General features: G+C 38.3%; 1 protein-coding gene across 4 annotated transcripts in view; it reads right to left on the reverse strand.

Annotated features, from left to right (window-relative positions):
- LOC124619553 (synaptotagmin 1-like) overlaps positions 1-23439 on the reverse strand; it is a 473464-nt gene that overhangs the window by 50210 nt on the left and 399815 nt on the right. For 3 of the 4 annotated variants that reach the window (XM_047146029.1, XM_047146031.1, XM_047146028.1), the window contains exons 8-9: positions 12576-12693; positions 9295-9428 (exon numbers count right to left, since the gene is read on the reverse strand). In XM_047146029.1, the coding sequence (XP_047001985.1) occupies positions 9295-9428; positions 12576-12693 (252 nt within the window). The remainder of the gene's footprint in view (positions 1-9294; positions 9429-12575; positions 12694-23439) is intronic. The other variant, XM_047146030.1, reaches the window with a different exon arrangement.

Raw genomic sequence — 23439 nt, forward strand, 5'->3', positions numbered from 1 at the left:
AACCTATCTCCATGCCATGATATGGCATTAAATCTTATGCTTCACAACAGTGCACAATGAAAAATGCAATAGTGCATTGAAAACAGTTTTAGATAAAACTGAAAATGATGTTATTTAAACAATTTATTGATGCTCTGGGCCCGTATTAGAAGAAGTTAATCATCTTCATATATTTCCTCTTCTCTTTCCTTAATACTGTCTTCAAGTTTGTTTCCTTCATATGGTACTTTTTATATATTAATTACTGAAAGCCTTCTTCTTTCCTTAGTAGCCTAATGGCTTGCCATCTGATCTCTTGATATTTACACAGATGCTTCTCTTCTCTTTAAAGATTTCTTTAAGTTTGCTATAGGCAGTGTCTATCTTTCTCATTATTATGCATGGTTCAACAGCTCTACACTTCTCTTGTGGCCATTTTTGATTTACTGTTACACACTTTCCGTCAATCTAATTTTTTAGACATTGTGCTTCTATTTGCCTGTTTCAATTGCAACATTTTTAATATTTTCTTCTGTCATACTTTAAATTCAATAAATATATTCTGTGTACGCAAGGATTCCTACTGGGCTCTATCTTTTTGCTTACTTGTTCCCTTGTGCCTTTCAACACTTTATCTATCTGAACTATCCACTGATCTTACATTGTATTCCTTTCCCCTCTTTAAGTCAATTGTTACCTAATGCTGCATTTAAAACTCTTGACAGCCAATGATTCTTTCAACTGATGCAAGTTACAGCTCCCTAATTACCTACCTTTCTGTAGTCTATGCAGTTTTAACATTCATAAATAAAATATGATCAGTATCCACATTTGTACCTGGAAGGATTTTGCCATTTAAAATCTGGTTTATAAATTTCTGTACACGAATTACATAATTTATGTGAAACCATCCAGAGTCTCCAGTTCTCTTCCACACATATAACCATCTTCAATGATTCTTAACCCAAATATTAGTAATGATTTGACTGTGCCCATGCAAAATACTGCCAAGTGACTGACTTTTCCTTTCTTTCCATTCCTCTGGTTCATGTTCTACTGTTTCTCCATCTGTTTCTTTTTTTACTAGTTAATCTGAGTCCTTCATTGTGTCCCTTAACAATACAAATACTTTCTTTTATCTAATCATACATTCATCACCTGGAGAGCTGATGGACATGTGAACTTGTAATACTGTGGTGGATTCGGATCCCTGGGAGGGGGCTACTCAAAAGGATGCTGTTATCAAGATAAATAAACCTGGCTTTCTAAGGGATGGTTGAAAATAGTTACATTCCTTCATCAGATAGGTAAGTTAGAGAATTTAAAAAAAGAGAAATGAATAGGTTAGATATAGAGGGAATTAGTGAAGTGTGGTAGCAGAGAGAACAAACTTGTGGTAAGCTGAGTACAGGATCATCAACATGAAACCAAGTAGGGGTAATGAAGGAGTAGTTTTAATCATGAATACAAAAATAGGAATACAGGTGAGCTACTACAAACAGTGTAGTTATCTACCCACAGTAGAGAGCTAAATGACAGAAACATAATAAATATAATAAATGTCACAACACAGAACTATAGATTTGTGAGTCAAAATTGGTATCCAAAGTAATGCAAAATAACTTATTTACTCAAGCATCTCATTATAGCCTACATAATACTGAAATAGCTTTCATGAATATTGCTCACTCAAAGCAGAACCAAATTGTTTATGTGCCAAGAAACAGAAGAAAAATGTTATCAATTGACATACACTTTACCTGTAGTAATTACAAATTATTTTAAGGGTGTATTATGATAAATTCTACAAGAATAACTACTGTAACATCCTTATGGCAGATGGGAAGAGGTGTACAGAAAAGACAAAGTGATGCTAAGAAAGAACTAATGGTAATTTCAGTCTTGAATCCAGCAACAAATGAAATGTAGCATGGAAAATAATTAACATAAAAACTATATTCAGATCTTCAGGAGTTTACTGCCAAGGTGAAGGTGGCCATGTAAAATGATTGAAATACCAGCAAAATGGTAGGTAATCCTCTACGAGTTGGACTGTAGAATGTCAGGAAGTGTGAATGGGTTAGGAAAAGTAGAAAATCAGAAAAGGAAGATACTGAGGCTCAATCTAAATATATTGGAGTCAGTGAAATGAAATGGAAAGTAGATAATACAGGTTTCTGGTAGATATATATGGGGTAATATCAGTAGCAGCAGAACACTGTGTGACGTGAGCTTTATTGCTTATGAGTATGAAGCAGGTTGAAAAGCGAGTTCACAGCAAACTTTGAAGTCAGGGCAGCCACAGCTTTTATGTAATATTTTGGAAAGATAAGACCGCTTTAGCTGCAAGTCCTAAATGAATAGACGCAATCAGTTTTGCAGCATTTTAGCAGCATCAGCAGGTGAAATTAAATCAAGTCACATTCACATAAAAAAAGAGAACTCATAGTATCACAGGAACATTCTATGTGATTTTCTTTTTTGACATCTGCTACTTGCAGAAAATTTGCTGATTATGAACAATGGGTCATCCCATTCTCTTTTTTAATACGAACATGACTTGATTTTATTGCATCTGATGATGCAGCTAAAATACAATGAAAATGGCAATGCCTATGAATAAAGGACTTACAGCTAAAGCGGTCTTGCCTTTTCAAAATCAAAAGCAAGCCAACACCATCACAGATAACTTCCATATACACAGTGATGACGCAAGTAGAACATGAAGAGATAAACAGAGTATATGAGGATACTGAATGGTTAACTCAGTACGTAATTTAATTGGACAGATAAAAAATCTACTCGCCAAGTGGTGACAGAACGCACACATAAAAGAAAGTTTCAATTAGACAAGCTTTTAGAGCCAGTGGTTCCTTCTTCAGGCAGAAGGACTGAAGTGGATGGAAGAGGGGTGAAGGAAAAGGACTAGAGAGGTCTAGGAAAAGGGGTAGATTTCGGGAAAGTCACCCAGATCCGCAAGTCAGGGGACACTTATCGGACGGGATGAGAAGGAAAGAATCGTTATTGGGGACTGCATCAGATGAGATTTCAATCTCATCTAATGCAGTCCCCAACAATCAGTCTTCCCTTCTCATCCCATATGGTAAGTATCCACTGACCTTTGGTTCTGTGTAACTTTCTCAAAATCTACCCCTTTCCCTAGTCTTCTCCAGTCCTTTTCCTTCATCCCTCTTCCTTCCCCTTCAACCCTTCTGCCCAAAGGAGCAGCCACTGGCTCTGCAAGCTTGCCTAATTAAAATCTTCTTCTAAGTATGTGTTCTGCCACCGCTTGGTGAGTAGATTTTTTATCCATCCAATTAAATTATTTTGTCGAAAATTGTTTTCATTCTTATAACTCAGTATGTAAATAGGGATGAAAATCTAATAAAAAATGGAACTCAGAGTTAGTGGGAAACACAGGTTCAGTTGCAGGAATGAGAGAGGAGAAACACTTTTCAATTCTACAGTAAATATTTGCTGGTAATAAGAAACACACTGTTCAAAAATCTCATAAGAGAAGGAAGTATACTAGGGAAAGGCCTGGAGACCTGGGAAGATAGGATTAAATCATGGTGAGAAAGAGATTCCAATATCAGATGCTGGATTGTAAGGCATACCCAGGAGTAAATATCAGCTCAGATCACAAAGTAGTAATCATGAAGAGTACATTGAGGTTTAAGAAAATCGTTAGAAAGACCCAATGTGTCAAGAAGTGAAATATTAAATACTAAGGGATGATGGTTTGCACTTGAAGTTCTCTGAGATTGCAGATACCATAATACTGACTATGACAGAAGCAGTTCACTTGAAAAAGGATGAACATCTGTAAAAAGGGCAATTACTGACATTGGGCAGACGACTATAGGTACAAGAGATAACTGCAAAAAGACTTTACTAACAAAAGAAACTCTTCAACTGTACAGTGTTCGCTCAACGTAGCTGAGTGGTCAGTGTGACAGAATGTCAATCCTAAGGGCCAGGGTTCAATTCCCGGCTGGGTCGGACATTTTCTCCACTCAGGGACTGGGTGTTGTGTTGTCCTAATCATCATCAATTCATCCCCAGCAATGCGCAAGTCACTGAAGTGGCATCAAATCGAAAGACTTACACCCGGCGAACGGCCTACCCGACGGGGGCCCTAGTCACATGATATTTATTTTTATTTAACTGTACAGTGAAAGAAGAAAGTACAGAACTGTTCAGCAAAAAACAAGAATGCAGCAATATAAGTGACGTGGGAGTGAAATACATAGAAAGTGGAGAGAAGCTAAAATGCAATGCCTAGAGAAAAAATGTGAAAATCGAGAAGGAAATGATTGTCAGAAGGTGAGTTTCAGGATACAGAACAGTCAAAACAGCCTTTGGTGACATTCAAAGCAAAGGCATCATAATGAAGAGTGCAAAATTAATTCCACTGTTAAGGAAAAGGAGAGAGCGGATAGTTAGAAGGAATACCAGGAAGGACTCTACCAAGGGGAGAAACTGTCTCCTGATGTGACAGAAGAAGTGTAAGTCGATTTAGAAAATGCAGCTCTACTAGTATAATCAGAGTTTAACAGATCTTTGGAAGACTTGTGATTGAATAAGGCAGAAAGGATAGATACATTCCTTTGGAATTTCTAAAATCACTTGGGAAGTGGCAACCAGACAACTGTTCAAGTTGGTACTAGTATGTAGAATCTTTGAGACAGCAGAGATACCAACATACTTTTGGAAAAATATTGTCTACGCAATCCCAAACATAAGTAGGGCAGATAAATGCGAGAATTATTGCACAATCAGTTGAGCAGGCCATGCATCCAAGTTGCTGACATGTATAACATACTGGAGAATGGGAAAGAAAATTGATGATCTGTTAGATGATGATCAGTTCAGCTTTAGGAAAGATAAAGGCACCAGAGAGGCAGGTCTGATGTTGCTCCTGATAACAGAGGTAGGACTTAGAAAAAAATCAAGGCACCCTCATAGGATTTGTCAACCTAGAAAATGATGATTTTAATTGGGCAAAATGTTTGAAATCCTCATAAATACAGATATAAGCTAGAAGGGAAAAAATGGGCAATACACAATATGTACCAAAACCAACAGGGAACAATAAGACCAGAAGACCGAGAGATAAGTGCTGATGATAATACGAGCCAAACAATGACTCAGAGAGTTTTCAGTATAATACTGTCTTCCTTCCACTTGAAATTTTATGATTCCTTGATGCTACAGGATGTGTCCTATCAACCACTGCCTTCTTAGTGAAATTGTGCCTCCAGTTTTCTTTGATTCAGTGCCTCTTCATTAACTATTTGCTGTCTGCCTGATAGCTGAATGGTCAGTATGATGGACTGCCATCCTAAGGGGCCTAGGTTTGATTGCTGGCTGGGTTGGGGATTTTCTCCAGTCAGAGACTGTGTGTTGTGTTGTCTTCATCATCATTTCATCCCCATCCAGCATGCAGGTCGCCCAATGTGGCATCAAATGTAATAAGACCTGCACCAAGATGGCCAGACCTGCCCTGTAAGGGGCCTCCCGGCCAATGACGCCAAACGCTCATTTCATTTCAATTATTTGCTCTACCCATCTACTCTTCAGCATTCTTCTGTACCATCACATTTCAAAAGCTTTTCTTCCCATCTGAACTACTTATTGTCCAAGTTTCACACTAATTAAAGGCTATATCCCATGCAAATACCTTCAATACAGTGTACTAAGACTTAACATTTCTATTAGTTGTTAACTAATTCCTCTTTTACAGAAATAATTTTCTTGCTTTTGTCAGTCTTCATTTTACATACCCCCTACTCCACCTATTATCTGTTATTTTGCTGCTCAAATAGTGAAATTCATCTACTAATTGTAGTGCCTCATTTCCTAATCTACTTTCCTCATAATCACCTGTTTTAACTCAACTATATTCCATTAACACTTTCTTTCTTCATCTTCTAATTTAATTCAGAATTGCCTGATTTAGTTCAACTACATTCCATTACCTGTTTTACTTTTGTTGATTTTACTTTATAACCTTTTTCCATGATACTATCCTTCTGTTAAACTGTTCTTTCAAGACTTCATGACCTTTGCCATCTCTGACAGAATTACAATGTCATTGGCAAACCTCAAAGTTTTCATTTCTTCTCCCTGAACTTTTAATTCCCAGTCCAAATTTCTCTTGGTTTCCTTTACTGCTTGCACAATGTATAACACTGGGGATAGGCTTTGACTCACTCCCTTATTAGCTACTGCTTCTTCTTCATGTGCTTTGACTCTTCCAACTGCAGTCTAGTTTCTACACAACTTGTAACTAATGTCACTCCCTGCATTTTATCCCTACTACATTCAGTTTTGAAGAGCACTGTCCAATCAACACTGTCAAAGTTTTCTCTAAATCTACAAATCTAATGAACACAGGTTTGCCTTGCTTCAACATATCTTGCAAGATAACTTGTAAGGTGAGCATTGCCTTGTGTATTCCTAAATTACTCTGGAATGCAAACTGATCTTCCCCAAGGTCAGCTTCTACCAGTGTTTACATTATTCTGCAAATAACTCTTGCCATTATTTTGCAATGAAGAAATATTAAACTGATGGTTTTGTAGTATCCACATCTGTCAGCACCTGCCTTCCTTGGATCTGAAATTATTACATTCTACCTGAAGTCTGAGGGCATTTCCCTCATGTCATTTATCTTGCACACCACACAGAAAAGTTTTGTCATGGATGGCTCTTCCAACGATCCCAATAACAGTAAGGGGATGTTGTAAAGATGTGCATGTACACCCATAGATATCTGCTTTGGCACACACTTTTTTCTGGAAAGTCCATTGTTGAAAGTGTCAAAAAGAGTTATGTTTGATGTATCAAAGCCTAAAGTTTCAGCAATAATAAGTGTAAGCTCTGGAGATGATAAGCATTCTAATTATACATAAAAACTGTCACAAAACATGGACATATTCTTGCAGAATCATGGAAGATATATGGCAAACATTGTAGAAAACAGTTTTTTAACACTCTTGAGGTGTGTGGAATCATGAATCCTGGTACTTAAGTTCAAAAAATGTTAGTAGGCTGTGATCTTAAAAGCACAAAAAATGATTATGTGAACCTAATAGATGGTGTAGTGTGCAATGAAGGTTATGATTTATGCAAATATGCAAGGAGAAATTTTTGGCACTTCATCACTCCAAGGTATTTGTTGTGAACATTTCAAAGAGACATGATTTGATCTATGGTCATATGCAAATGAAGCTACCTCACAAACGAACAATAAATTAACAAAGACTTGCAAGCATTTTGTGTTATAAGTGTAAGCAATTTTAGCAGGGAGTTGTTTACTAATCACAGAATATAGCAAATATGCAAGAAGAAGACATAATGACTGCACACTCAGAACTTATTCCCCTTCAATCATTATAGCAATCAAGGTAATTTACAGGCTCAGAATATTCTAAGAGCAACAGTTAACAATGAGCCTGTTTGTTTCAATGCTCTCACATATTTTTAGGGAATTTTTGTAAAATCAAGTATTCGAAAAGCCTTTGACATTCAGAAAGACTGTGCAGTGTGGCACTTAGAGGCATGTGCAACTGAAATGGTATTTCAGATAGGTAGGGTCACAATTTACTACATTTAAGTGGTTCTATCTGCAGTATTAGGGAATTTTGCCTTTTGAAGTCCAATTGGGGGAACAAAAGATGGAGAAAGATATACAGTGATAGAGCTACAGTGACCACTTATCTTAACTGGGATAAGCTATACAGGCAATGGAGAGTGAATAAATACTATAATACTGATAATTACATGACATGGATGCGGAGGTTCAACACATATTATGAGTGTTTAGCAATAAGAGGAGTCTCTATCACGGGTGAAAAAAAGGAAATGCATATCCACCCACACACACATACATACGTGTACACCAACAAAAAAATAACCTGGACAACTAGAAATGCTGCATTAGATTAAGCTGATTAACCCTTTTGCAGGCGCATTTTTTGTAGCAACTTAGTGAAGATAATTTTTTTGCTGTCCTATTAGAATTGTGATCAACTGACTATATTTATTTTTTGATAACTTTAATTTTGTGATTTAGGACCAAAAACTATGGTGGTACATATATCACCACAGCAACTTTGTGAAGGATTGAAACTATGGTGTAAATGGATTTCCCACTTCCCTTTTGTGAGCTGTTAGGTGATGCCATTACATGTAAAAAATAATGAACAGTGTTTTCGGTTTTTATTTAATTTTTTCTTTTAACTTATTTAAAAAAATAGTTGTCACTGATATTAAAGTTTACTTAACACAATGTGAAAAGAATCCTTGAAACTTTATCATGCAATAAAGGTATGATCTGATGCAGGTCACAATAATGTACACTGCAGAAGCAAAGCAATGTGCTCTGACAACAGTAGTGGTCCCATGACAAACAGAAATTGGATGTTGTAGCAGTTTTCATACACATGGTGCAGTGTAGTATCACACGATGTCAGGCATAGACAGAGGTTGTAGGACTTACCGCAAAAGCTTTGGGATACCCCGAAGTTGGTGGTGACAGATCAATTTTGTGGTAAGTATACTCGCCAAGCCTCTTCCAGAAACTATTTTGGTATTAACCATACTTCCCAGTAACCATTAAAACACCATTATATGCTGGGATATATACTTCCCACAGTCCTGAGGACTATATTTCACAACAGTGGTTTGTAACTCACATATATAGTAAACAAAAATGAAAATATAAAGCTGTGCACAAATGAAATAATAATTATTAGGTGCTACTGCATATTTGCTACAATGTTAGTGCAGTGGAGTGCCACTAGATGCCAGGAGTGTACAGAAGTGCAAACACATATTCCCTCAAAAGCTGTAAAGAAATACTTTTAGTGTGGAGTATATCCACTACGGTCCACGAAAGGGTTAAATACCTTGCTTAACACATCTCATTACTGCAATTTCAAATTTTAACATTTACTTTCATTAGCTTTTTGGGAATGAACATTTTCCTTGGGTAATACTATATGAATCCATAAACTTCCACTTACAATCTATGGTGTTGAGTAACAGCTGTGAAGAAATTGCTCAAAGATAGTAGTTACACATTATCACACACAAGATGCAGTGGGTATTAATAAACAAGTGAATGGTCAATTTTCAATAACAGCTTTTCTCAGTGGTTTGTAACTCACATACATAGTAAACAAAAATGAAAATCATAAATCGGTGCACAAATGAAATAATAATTATTAGGTGTTACTGCATATTTGCTACAATTTTTCATGAGTCATTTAAAACTGAAATTCATTAGTGTAAAAAGTATGTACAAACCTGAATTTGTTCAAATGGCACCTCAAAAGTAAATGATTCATTATAGTAAGGGTTTAATGTACACTTCTTGATACTTGTCTTCTTTTTCTTGAGGCGTTTTCCATTCTGCATCAGTGCTATCTTTACATATGGGTCTGTAAAACGAAACAATTGTACTCATAACTATAAAAACAAGCATGTTGACATATAACTCTGTTTACCATGTGTTTGAAGTTATTTTGGGGAATAATGGACATATTTATGACAAGTCCATTTTTGCAGTCAGAAATAATATTAATTTCATTTGTCTTTAACATGAAACATACACATTAGTTAAAACTAGTTACACTTCTAAGTGAATCAAAGAAAACATCACACACAACTCACTTGGAATAACCCACTTTCACCCAATAAAAGTAATAACCACAGTTTTATAGTTTGTAAAATTACAAGTCTTGTAGTTGAAAAAGTTCTTGAAACTTTACAAAGGCAGTATTCAGTTTTATAATTTGTAAAATTGCAAGCCTTTTGGTTGACAAAGATCTTGAAACATTATGAATGGCAGTATTCTCACAGAGTGACAGACATAAATATGATTAAAAATCACTGAATAGTAGATGCACTGAATTGTTAACATGCACACAAACAACATTAAAAACTGTCTAGTTTTTGGACAAGTCCTTTCTCAGGAGGCATGAGGTGTATGGGTTAGGAATGTGGGAGGGAGAGGAAGCAGGTGTATGGGATAAAAAGGAACACACAGGCCTGGGTACCAGTGAGTTTGTGCAGCACACAAAGATAATAATGCAGAGGGCTGGACTGGTAAAGCATTACAGCAGAGGAGGGGGAGACTGTGAGGATGATGTAATAGGTGCAGGGTGATTGAATTTAAGGTCTTTATGCAGGATGGAGGTGGGCATGGGGCAGGGCTATTAACAGGAATTAAGGCCAGGAGGATTATGAGAATGAAGAATATGTTATAAACAAGGAAACCTGAAAAAGAACATGTTGCAAGAGCAAATTCCAACTAATCAGTTCAGAAAACTTGGTGCTGGGGAGATGGATTCATACAGCACAGGTTTTTAAGCAACCACTGAAACTGAGTATGTGCTCTCAGCAGTGTTTTCTGTCACTAAGTGATCAACATTGCTCAAGCCATAGACAGAGAGTGACCATTGATTCAGGTGAATAGATGGTTAATAGTTGTGCCCACACATAATGCTGTGCAGAAATTGTAACAACACAGCTGGTATATTTCATGGCTGCTTTTGCAGGTGACCCTGCCTGTGATGGGATAGGATAAGCCTAGGAAGAGACTGGAGTAGGATGTGCTGGGCAGGTAGATCACACAGATCTTGCACCTAAGTCTTCTGAAGCGATATGTTACCAATGTGGTGGAGGGTTGGGAGTGGGTGTAGCATAGGGGTAGACAACGATATTGGTTGGGTGGTGTAATACCACTTCTCAGGAGGGGTGGGAAGGATTGTGGTTAATTAAACCTGGGGTGAGTCATTTTCTCCAGTCCTATTAAAGCACATTTGATTTAAAACAGCCCAGCTAATCAGAAAACATACACCCATTGTCAAAGACTGTAGTGAGACTCACAGGTGATGCTGGAAATAAGAAAACCAGTGTTAATGTAATGGCTGTGTGTGTACAGCGCAAAAGAATAAATGTCAAATACCCTACACTAGATAACAAGGAACAGTTTTCTGTTCTTGAACAAAAGTAATCACCTTGTTCAAATATTTTTCATTTACATGTTGATAAAATCACAGGCAACCATATTAAAATGATACAATTAAGATACTTATGTGGAACTAGTAAAATAAGCTTTTATAGGAAACTCACTGTTCTGACTTACGAAATTTATCACATCCACATTGTAAGATGAAGCAGAATATTGCACTGTGACAGTCCAATAAGAATGCAGAATCAAGATCACACAGATTAAATTCCAGTATATCCTCCTGACATATTTAACAGCCGGCTTTGTAGAAAATGAAGAAAAGAAGATGAAACAAAAGCTATCTTACCATCTTACTTAACTGCAACTACATGATATCAGTATGGTGCACAAGTACAAATACTTGAGCAAACGGAGAGGGCAGACACAAAAAGCTGAAGATATAAATTTCATATACTCTGGAGAATACATCTTGTTCATGTTACTTGTTACTGCTGCTGCTGATGGTGGTATTAGCAAGCAAAGCCATGAAAACAGCAGCTCTTCATATGTACAGTAAAAACTGCTGAAGTTCCGGCAAGTTAACAAAAGTTCTTTCCTCCAAACAACTTCCTCTTTGTCAGAAACAAGTTTGAGAAATTCAATAATATGATGAAAAGTACAATTTTGACATTAAGCTGATGTTCAGTGATAAATCAGAATTTCATTTTGCATAAATCATAAGTCCCATACTGAATGCATAAAATTATTTGTATCAGAAAGGCTTCATTTCACAACTAAACATCTTTAGGGGCATCTGGAGCCAACATTTTCAGTGGCGTGTTTTTTTACAAAAATGAATGGATGTTTTTTTTTCTTTAATGACGTCAGTTACCATTCATTACCATTATTCTAGGAAATGAATCTGACAGTGGACTTGAGTCATCAAATTATGTAGTGCTCCATCAAATTTATAGGATAATGTTTGTGAATGCATAAATTAATCTGTACATATTATTTTGAGTTGCAGGCAACCACAGCGAAACCTACACATTTTTATAAGAAGGCAGAGAAACACCACTCTTGCTGTAGAAAGCTTTGATTTAACAAAAACTTTCTACATTCAGAGTCATATTTTTGCCTTCTTATAAAAACCTAAATAAGAATTCACTACATCACTGGTGGGATATATCTTGCCAAGGATTAAGGCCTACGTGGTTAAAATCGCAAAATCTCCATAGGCTGCAATGGCAGCAGTCATTTCTGTAGTCATGACTGATATGTAGAAACGCAGACAAGCTGAAAGGCTACTTGATACTTAAGACAAAGTGGTAATTGTATCATTTAATTTACCTCTGTAAAAATGTCACCTCTTGACATATTTCACGGATTTTGTCAACACAGTGTATGTCTATGTCAAGGAAAGTGATCATCTGGCATTGCAATAGTTGAAACTGTAAAGGTTACTTGTGTAAGTAACGCTTTTTTTAATTCTCTCTGCCTGAAAACTTATATGTAAAATCAATGAAGAAGGAAAAAACAAAAATGCATAAATTTATTGCTGCAACCAACAGTCAAAGAAAACATTTTACAAAAGTACTACAATTTTTTTTAATAGGAAAGCTATAATTGTAACCTGAAAGTCCTCCCACGTCCATCTTCTTCAGGTTCTTTGCTTCTAAGATGACAACTGTGAGCTTGCCTGCTGTTGGCACATACCGTAGAGAGAAGCAGATGTCTCCCAGCTTGTTTTCCTGTTAGCATTAAATTCATTAAACATCATCGTAAAGCTGAAAACTGACTAGTATGTCTTCCAGGCTGGTAGTATTTGCTTTACAGTAAATGAATGGTTGTTCTTTATCAGTGAAATGATGTGGTCATAAAAAATTTAGTTTCTTCCCTACCTCTTTTGCAGACCCAAGTTGACAGGGGAAAAAGAAATAGGTGGCATGTCTTATGTGAGTATAGAGAATACTATACTCAGAAAAGAGAACATGATAGAAACAGAAAATACAGATTTTCAACATGATATCACTGAAGTACACACATGGCACAAGTCTAAAAGGCAAAGCTAAAAAACTAATAGGCTGTTGGGCCTACCTTTGTGTTTAACGTAGATAACCCATTAGAGCTTCATGAACAAGTGGCAGTAGCCTACATGTTTTCATCACACTATGGTATTGTTATTGTTGCTAGAGTGATTTTCTATGTAGCTAAAGCTCCATTGTGACCCATGATTGTTACATGGTGCTTCAGTCAAAGTTTAAAGTGCATAACTCACTGAGTTCTACCTAATCTTCAAACTACAAGGTATAATAATATTAATATACTCCCAGATGGAAAAATGATGTCTTCCAAATTTTTTCCACACTGTGGGAAGCATATTATTACTCAAATACAAGGATGTGTTGAAAAATAATGCCACTGAATTTTTTATGTGTAATTTCTTAAAGCTTTTTAGATAAAATAAATGTTATAATCATTCTGCATCTTTATTCTTCATGTCTACTATTTGCAGCCCTCTGCCGGAAAAGGGCTCTGAATGGTAGCATGGTGGTGTGTACCATAACTATGTCATTACATGGAAACAGCATGCTGTAATCAAGCTCCGAATTCAAAGAGTTCATCCACACATGGTGCAACCTCTCCTTCAGTGTGACAATGCCAGGCCACATGCTAGTGCTGTGAAATATGCAATATTTTGATGCCTTGGGCTCCCTGCCATTGGTAATCTTCCATACAGTTCCAATGTGGCCCCATTGGATTTTCATCCATTTCTGAAACTTAGAGAATACCTTCAAGGATTTCACTTTGATAGTGATGAAGTGGTGCAAGCAGAGATGAGGTTGTTGTTCCATCAACAAATTCAAACATTCTACAGTGACGGTATCAAGAAATTGGTCTCTTATTGTGGGAAATATCTTCATCACCAAGGTGACTACATAGAGAAATAAATATGTAGACATGAAGAATAAATATGCAAAATGTTAATAATGCTTGGTTTATTTAAAAAGCAATAAGAGTTATCACATAAAAAATTCTAAGGCCCTGCTTTCCAACACGTCCTCATATTTTGATGCAGTCAGAGCTCATCAATACATTGTATAAAAGTAATGGTGAGGTCACAGTATTTTTGGGAAATGGGTGTATGGCCCCCCTCCCCCTGTCCCCCCTCCATGGAAAGACACAGACCATCAAAATTCGATTTTGTTATAACATACACTGATAAAATTCATTTAACAGCATTGAAAAACTTCTTCAAGGCAGTTTGCACCTTCCAGGAAGTGTGTTGTTACTAAGCAATATTGAAACTAACTTAGCCTGAGCACATAAATGTGGTTCCAATGGGTTAGCATGTGTCATATACAGTGCAAAAATCCATAGTAAGGAAGCTCAAGGCAAAATGCTGACAACATCATGGCCACCATGACATTTTCACAGCTATGGAGCCTATAAGCCCATGTTGTGTCAATGTTGATGTCACTCCCTAAATAAATTACTTTACAATGTAAACAAGATTAATTAAATCCATCTTGGAGGTTGAGAAGAACAGGTACTGTTTCTCATGTCCATGTGCAGAAGCAGTATGTTGGCACTCTGTACCATGGAGCCTAAATGATACATACTTCCACTGACTAGCTGCCACCATCTGTGTCAGTGATATGGACATTTGACAATGCTTGCACACAGAGCAAGTAATGTAGGTGATAACTGATTGAAGTGAAAAGCACACTTGGTTTTGACACACAAACAAGTGAAAATACTAAGAAAGTACTGATGACACATGGTGTCAAAGATAAGCATGTATAAACAGAACAGAAGACTGCATTCCTACTGTAATTTTAATATTGCCTCTATAAAAACCAGTTAGCCTTTCACCAATAATGGAAGACTTTTCCAGTATTTAATGGTTACGAAACTGCCTCTAAGGATCATAATTAAATCATAAGTGTAACAGGAGTTCCAGGACACTCTTTATAAACACACTGATCAGCTGAACATTATGACCACCTGCCTAATAGCTGGAACGTCCACTTCTGGCATGGATAACAGTGGCAACACACCTCGGCATGGAAGCACTGAGGCCTTGGTAGGTCCCTGGAAGGAGTTGGCATCACATCTGTGCACACAAGTCACCTAATTCCTTAAATTCTGGGGAGGGGAGTGACGACTCTGATGCCACATTCAATCACATCACATATGTGTTCAATCGGGTTCAGATCTGGTGAGTTGGGGGGTCAGCACATCAATTGGAACTCACCACTGTGTTCCTCAAACCAATCCGTCACACTTCTGGCCTTCTGACATGGTGCATTTTCTTGTTGACAAATGCCCCTGCCGTCGAGAAACATGATCATCATGAAGGGGTGTATGTGGTCTGCAACCAGTATACAACACTCCTTGGCCTTCGTGGTGCCTTGCATCAGCTCCACTGGATCCGTGGATGCCCACATGAATGTTTCCTAGAGCATAATGGAGTTGCCGCTAGCTTGTCTCCATCCTGGATCTCAGGTGTCAAGGAGCTGTTCCCCTGGAAGACGACGGTTTTGCACCCTCCCATCGGCATGACGAAGAAGATATTGGGATTCATCAGACCATGCAATGTTCTGCCAGTGCAGCAACCTCCAGTGCTGATGGTCATGTGCCCATTCCAGCCATAGCTGCTGATATCGTGGTGTTAACACTGGCACATGCACGATCGCCAGCCGCAGAGGCCCATTGTTAGGAGCGTTTGGTGGTGCACTGTGTGTTCAGACAAACCTGTAATCTGCCAAGCATTAAAGCCTGATGTTAGTTCCACCACATTTCACTGCCTGTCCTATTTTACCAGTCTGCCCAGCCTACGACGTCTGACACCTGTAATGAGGGGTGGGTGGACACCCAGCCCCATGATTTCTGGACATGGTTTCACCTTCCTGTTGCCACATGTTGAAGACGCTCACCACAGTACTCCTTGAACACCTGACAAGTTGTGAAGTTTCCAAAATGCTCATGCCAAGCCTCTAGCTTATCACAATCTACCCTTGGTCAGACTAGATAGATTGCACACCTTCCCCATTCTACACACAGACAGCACACTCACTGACACTACTACATGCACCATGCGTGTGTCTGACTAGCGGTTATTCCTCGCCTGGATGGGTTTATATTGATAGTTGGTTGGTGGTCATAATCGTTCTGGCTGATCAGTTCATGAAAAGCTCTTCATGAAATGAATACCTTCATCAATTTCTGTCTTAGACATTTCTCTCATTCTTGCAACTAATAGAGGAACTGCAGATAAAAGTAAATTAGCAGGGCCTTAAATCAGGTGCAATATTTTTAATACTGAATACTAAGTTATTAATCGAATAATGACACACAGATTCCTGATTATCATTAAAAAAGTAAATTATGACAATAACAGAAATTTTTGAAGTTGAACTTCTTATTTAAAGAGAGAAAATAAAATCTGCTGTGGCTTGAGAATATCATAGCTGATAAATGAAAATGCTATGAATGAGACAAAAAGGGGATGATAAATCATGATGAGGGAGGGACAAGCAGGGTACTAAGGGGAAAGTTAGTTGTGAAAGAAGAAATATTGCTAAATCTACAGAATAAATTACTATTGGAAAGTCTCAGATACTGTGATACAGAGCGTTATAGAATGTGACTTGTGGAATGGCTGTTCATTATACCAGCTTGCATGCTGGATCCTCTCATCTGTCACTGTTGCATTTAGGGTTGTCCTCAAACATCTGTTGAGACTGGGATTTTATTAAACCTCCTTCAAGATCCTCACCCTTTTGTCATTAACCCCCCCCCCCCCCCCCCCCTTTTCACATCTTACTGCTATCCCATCATTATTTTCTTCTTCTGGATGCACCTCATCTTTTCTTCTGCATCCTACAGCTTTCTCACTAACTTCTGGCTTTTTCTGATTTCCTGTATTCCGCCTGAAATCATTCACTAATGATTTTATCTCTTTCACTGATTTTTTTCCATATTCTGTATTCATGACATTCTTTTTATTAATGATGTTGCTGCTTTTTTAATTTGCTAGTTTTATTTGTTTATCACACTTGGTCTGTCTAATTAATGAGCTGATTAAATGTTGTTATTATAATTCTTTTAATACAGATAATTATTATGATTTCAGATTATTTGTGTTTAGTCAAGAAGGATGCAAGATGAGGTTGATGAGGAAATACTTTCAATCAGTAAAAGTCTTGATAAGATCTTCACCCAATGCCTCCTCTTCCTTTCCTGTTATTCATTTATTTGTTTTAGTTTGTTCCTACTGTTTGTGTGTAAAACCACTCCTGACTTCATTGACTTCAGTTCCTTCAGGTTCAAGTGGATGTACATAATTGCAACAGTTATGCAGAGATGAAGAGGCTTGTACAGGATAGGTAGTTTCAAATACAGCACCAAACCAGTCATTGAACTGAAGACCATAACAATAATAGCAGCAACAACAACATGCCATTTCCCTCCCTCTCCAAGCTTTCTGCAACCTTGTGTCATCTTCCTCCCCTTCTGGTCTTCCTACATACATATTCTTCTCACATCACATCAATTCCAGCAATCTCTTGATATCAGAATTATGAGTTGAGTAATATGTCAGATCTTTTTCCAATGGATAAAAATGCTAGTTCAAAAATCCAAGCAGTCATCACTAATTTTTGATACTATTCAACACTTGGTTTTGAAGGTGAGTTGAGGTCTGATCCTAGCATTATAAACAAACTTATTTATTCATATCACTGTAGATGTTAAAAGCTAATAAGGTTATTCTTTACAAACGTTTTAGAGATGATTTATCAGAGAGTGCGATTCATAGTAGCTGTAATGTTTTTTTAGTTCAATTTGCATAAATGATTTTAAGGGACTTTTTTTATAAATATTTCTTTCTGCTGTCACACCAGATGTTTGTGTTTGCTATTTTTATAATTTACACAGTAGTCCACTCTGGTGCCTTAAACTTCTTGAACTGCTATCTGAGTCTTTATAGCCTCTGATGTTTTCTCCAGCATTAAGATATGATTGTTAGGTACAGAAATAAACCTTGCACCATGGCCTAATACTCTTAAGACAGAAATCACCAAGAACACATTCTTGAACTCTTTTTGTACTAAGGATAAAAGAGAGCCGAGAACAGAGTCACAGACTGAATGAATGGATACAACAAACTAAAAGAAAGACAGTAGAGGCTGAGAAAAATGAAGGCTGGATCATTACCATTAGATTTTAATTTGTGATGTTTGGGCATTTAAGGATAGCCAAGCTTTTATGGTCTGCTTCATCTCAGACAGCTTTACTTGGAAGGAGGACATTAGCCATTTTTAAAGAGTTTTGGTACATAATTTATGATTCGTATAATGGAGCCAACCAATTGCAACAAGATTTTACTACTCTAACCGGGCTTTGACACTGACTGTGGGTGTCTTCATCAGAAAATCCAAATAATTACATAAAGTAACAGATGAAATGATGTATGAGCAAAATGCTCTCATCATATAAAATACTTCATAAGAAGATAAAGTCTGATGCCACCTCCAGTGCCTGTTTCCTCTTGCATCACTTAGTGGTGTATAGTGTGCTATGCCATGTAGCTATAATTTTCCTGATAACTAACAATTTTATGTCAGTTCCAATGTCTGTAATTTTTTATGGTTTAAATATTATCTTCTTCCCAAGTATTTTATTTGATGAGAGCAATTTGCTCATAAATATAATCATCTGTTACTAATTGCATTTGTTGGGTTTCTGATGAAGACTCACATATTGGGGTCGAAATAAAGGTTAAAACGAAATCTTGTTGCAACCGGTTGGCTCACACAACTTATCTCATTTTCTGCATAACAGGACTGTGGAATAGTTAAAATAAAACACTGACATATAGAATGCACTACAACCAGCCTAGAAGTCTGTTTTATCTATACTATACACATTTTATAGTTTGTGTTAAATGTGTAATGAGACACATACTATCACTTTACATCTCAAAGTGATTCACAGAAAGACCTTAGCAAGCACTTATGCACAAGAACGATTGATTGTTGAAGGACTCATAATGTTGCATTTTAAATAAAAGCTGAACTCTTGATACCTGATTTCCGAAATAACTTATGTAGTCAAACAGAGGAATGTTCAGTATGGAACAACAATATGGAAAGGATAGACTGATGTTCACCACATAGAGAAAGCAATGACACACACATAGGAAAAATGAAAAGAATGCTAGATATATTTATATTCTGGATTATGTCCTTTATAGAAAACATAGAAAACACAGCCACAAATCACACACATGGCCACTGTTGTCCCCAGGCACTAAGCCCTGACTGCAACTGTGTGTGAGGTGAGCAGCAACCTAGTTGGCATATGGAAATTGGGGATATGGAAGAGCCTCATGGCTAGGAGAAGGAGGGATAGCAGGGCATGAGATAGGGGGGGGGGGAGTGTGCTGCCAGTAGGAGTATGCAGGGTCATGATGGGGAGGGGGGGGGGGGGCAGATGGTAGCTTCAACATCTGGAGGCTGTGCTGCAGGAAGAGGGGGAGTGGGACACCTATGCACATCCGTTGGCTGGATAGAAGGCATGTATGGTACTGGAGCAGGAACACGGAAGGCAATAGGCAAATGGAGGACACAGACGAGTGAAGGCTGAAACTGGGGAGGTTACAAGAATGAAGGATATGCTGCAAGGGGAGTTCCCACCTGTGCAGTTCAATAAAGGCAGTGATGGTGGGAAGAATCCAGATGGGACAGAATATGAAACAGCCACTAAAGTGAAGCACATCATATTGGGTGGAATGCTCAACAACTGGGTGGTCCAGCTGTCTCTTGCCACTGTTTGTAGTATCGCAGTGACCATTCATTTGGACAGGCAGCATTTTAGTACTCATGCCTATGTAGATTGTCGCACTGTGATTATAGTTACATTTGTTGATCACATGACTGCTTTCACAGGTGGCCCTGCCTTTGATGGGATATGAGATGCCTGTGACAGGACTGGAGTACGTCGTAGTGAGAGGATGTATGGGACAGGTCTTGCGTTTAGGTCTGTTCTAGGGATGTGACCCATGAGTCACGGGGTTAGGAGCAGGGCTGGAGTAGCAGTGGACAAGGATATTGCTTAGGTCGGGTGGGTGGAGGAATACTCCTGTGGGAGGGGTATGTAGGATAATGGGGAGGATATTTCTCATTTCAGGGCATGATGAGAGATAGTCAAAACATTGGAGGAGAATGTAATTCAGTTGCTCCAGTCTGTGTGGTACTGAGTCACAAGAGGAGTGCTCATTTATGGTTGGATAGTGGGTATGTGGGGGATGGTAGCTAACTGGGGAGGCAAGTCATGGCGATCTGTTTCTAGATCTGTTTGTGATTCACATCCACTGCCCCCAAATAATTCACCTGTTAACTTTTCAGAATTTGCTAACCTCAAACATTGACTCAACATCATTCCATAAATCCCTCAACATGGAAGCAAACCTCACATCTGCAGACGGAACCGCAATCCACCACCTAAGAACTGATCCTGATCTTATAATCCTCTGTGCTGACAAAGGCCCCACCACTGTGGTTGTGAACCACTAGTATTAGCTGGTGAAGGGACTCTGCCATCTGTGACAAATTCCAGCTACAAGCACTTTGCCTCATGGCTCATATTCATACAATAGTCCTAGATTCTAGACCTGTATCATACATCTGCCTGGTGAGGGAAATTCCACCCACAAGCTCCTTGCCCCATGGCTCAAATCCCTACAGTAGTCCTTGATGCTCCACCAGCTGGAGAAATTCCAGCTACAAGCCCCTTGCCTCATGGCTCATATCCAAACAATAGTCCTAGATGCTAGACCTGTATCATACATCCTCTCACTACCACCTACTTCAGTCTTGTCACAGGCATTTCCTACCCCATCAAAGGCAGGGCCACCTTGGAAAGTACCCATCTGATCTACTAACTCAGCTGCAACCACTGTGCCACATTATAAATGGGCTGTCTGTCCGCATGAGGCCACCACCAAACTGTTGCCAAGAAACAGCTGGGCCAACCAGTTGCTGAGCAAGCCGCCCAACGCAATGCGCTTCGCTACAGTAAGTGCTTAAAACCCTGTGCCATCTGGATTCTTCCCACCAACACCAGCTTATCTGAACTGTGCTGGTGAGAATTCTCTCTGCAGCATATCCTTCATTGTCACAACATTCCTGAACTCAATCTCCCCCAGTTCCCTTCCCCCACTTGCCTATTCCCCTTCCTGCTCACACATCAGTTTCAGTACTACACTCCCGTTCCATCCCATCAACTCACATACACAGCACAGCCCTTTTCCCTTCTCTCTTTCTCCCCCCCCCCCCCCCTTCTGCCTCCTCCCAGCCCCAAACCTTTTCCACACTCCAACTACCTATTCCTCCTAGTCTGCTGCTCACCTCAGACACAGTTGCACTCAGGGCTTAGCATCCACAAAATGATGATGACCACGTGTTGTGAGTTTGTGTGAATTTATGTGTGTTTTCTACTTGTGATGCAGGATGTAGCCCAAAAGATGAACATCTGTACCATTCTTTGTCATAGTGCCTGTCAGCAACTCAGTGCATCCTCTTTGTGGTAAATAGCAATCTACCTTTCCCATATGTTATGCAGCAATTTATAATACCACAGTAATAGCTGGAGTTTTAAAGTAAACAGTAAAAAACTACATACAGGTCTCTTTAATAAGTAAATGTTTGAAGAGCACTGTCCCCTAATTTATAATTTTTTACTTAAACAAGACTGCATTACTTCCAGTATAGAACAGCACAACACTTTCAAGTTTATATACTGAAGTTCAAAATGTTCACTCAGCTGGTATGCAAAAATGCAACTCTGCTGGTGCCACACAGTTAGAAGATGCAGAAATTGTTTTCTTCAGTAAGAACTATTTTTGGAATAAGATTTTTACTGTTGTGTAGACAAGTTAATATAGAAATTGTTTTCTGTTGTTCAGATTTCGTTTGTCTCTACAGCACTGTGATGATGTAAGTCAAAGATACTTCCATTCATTACTTTGAAGCACACTGGACAAAAAATTAGTCAAGCTCAGGGAACATCAAACTAATACCATGTAACACCACCTCTGTCTTTGATAGTAGACTCAGTTTGATGAGGAAGTGAGACCAAGAGTTTTTCCAGGTATGCCATATCCAACTGAAGAACCCATAGGTTAGATCCTGTGATGCTACTGTGTTATGGGGATATTGATTGCTACAATTCAGACACTGTTTCAAATAGTCCCACACATATTCTGTGGAAGCCCAGAGATGTGACAGGATGCCCGAGTGTTGGCAAATAAGGAACATATGCGCCCAGCTTGTGAATGTGCCTGCTGTCATTTTGGAAGACTAGACGGTCCACAGAATGCTCATCATCAAGAAGAAAGTGCAACACTTGGTCACCAAGAATGTCAAAGTAAATATTCTAGTTCATGTTCAAGGTAACCTGAATGAGTAAGCCCAAGTCATGGTATGAAAAAACACTCCCCAAACACATTAGACCACACTACATGCCTCTAGTCATCTACTGTGCAATATCTGTGTTGTGTGGCCTACTGAAACCAAGCAGCTCTATGTGCATCTGTGAGAAATGGTTTTTAATAAGGTACATGACTTCAAATGTCCATTGCGTGCAGCTCAGTTCACAATGTTCACACAGAAACTGGTTGAGAAGAACCTGCACTCACTGACAGCAGCAAGTCTTGTCCAGTTTTGAAACAGGCTGTCATAGGTAAATCATGATACTCATCTCTGTTCCCTGTTGTCGGGTTCTTTTCTACTACTACTGTTCACACACTGTGTAAGATGGCTGCAGCTGGTACATCAATCCTTATAGACATGTTTGACAGTTCATGTTGATACACTAACAAACTGGACAACAGCATTCACAGTGTGGGTATGGGTATGTCCAAATACAATAACTCTTTTCTACCATTCTGTCATATTGGCCCATCTTCTGAGCTGGTTCTGCACAGCTCACTGGCACATATTGCCATGATTAACATCAGTAGTTGAGAGTTACATGACCACTGGGCAGCAGTTCAGCACCATCTATAGGGCTCCCAAATGGCCTGTCTGTTCTTCAAATGGGGTGACTAATTTTGTCCAGTGAGCTTAGTTAATTTTATAATGTGTACAGCCAAAGTCAGAAGAAATCATATTATTTTGGTTATGTCCATTATTATAAACTGTAGCTATGACTGGTTTATATGTACATACATGATATGCTAAATTTGTAACTTAAAGTTGTTTTCTATTTGTAATCCCCCTATCACAATATTACTGAATAAACAATGTAACAGAATCTGATAATGCATTCTCCAGATTTGTTATGAAGAAAGTTTGTTGTAAGAGGGGTAAGTATCTATTCACTTTACTGATGTAATTGCAGAGATATAATAGAACCGATTTTCAAAGGGATTTCTGGTTTTTTTTTCTGTATCTACACCTTCTATTAAGTTCTCCAACAGAGGTTTTAAT

This window comes from Schistocerca americana, chromosome 6 (genome assembly GCF_021461395.2).
Source record: "Schistocerca americana isolate TAMUIC-IGC-003095 chromosome 6, iqSchAmer2.1, whole genome shotgun sequence".
Classification (NCBI taxonomy): Eukaryota; Metazoa; Arthropoda; class Insecta; order Orthoptera; family Acrididae; genus Schistocerca; species Schistocerca americana.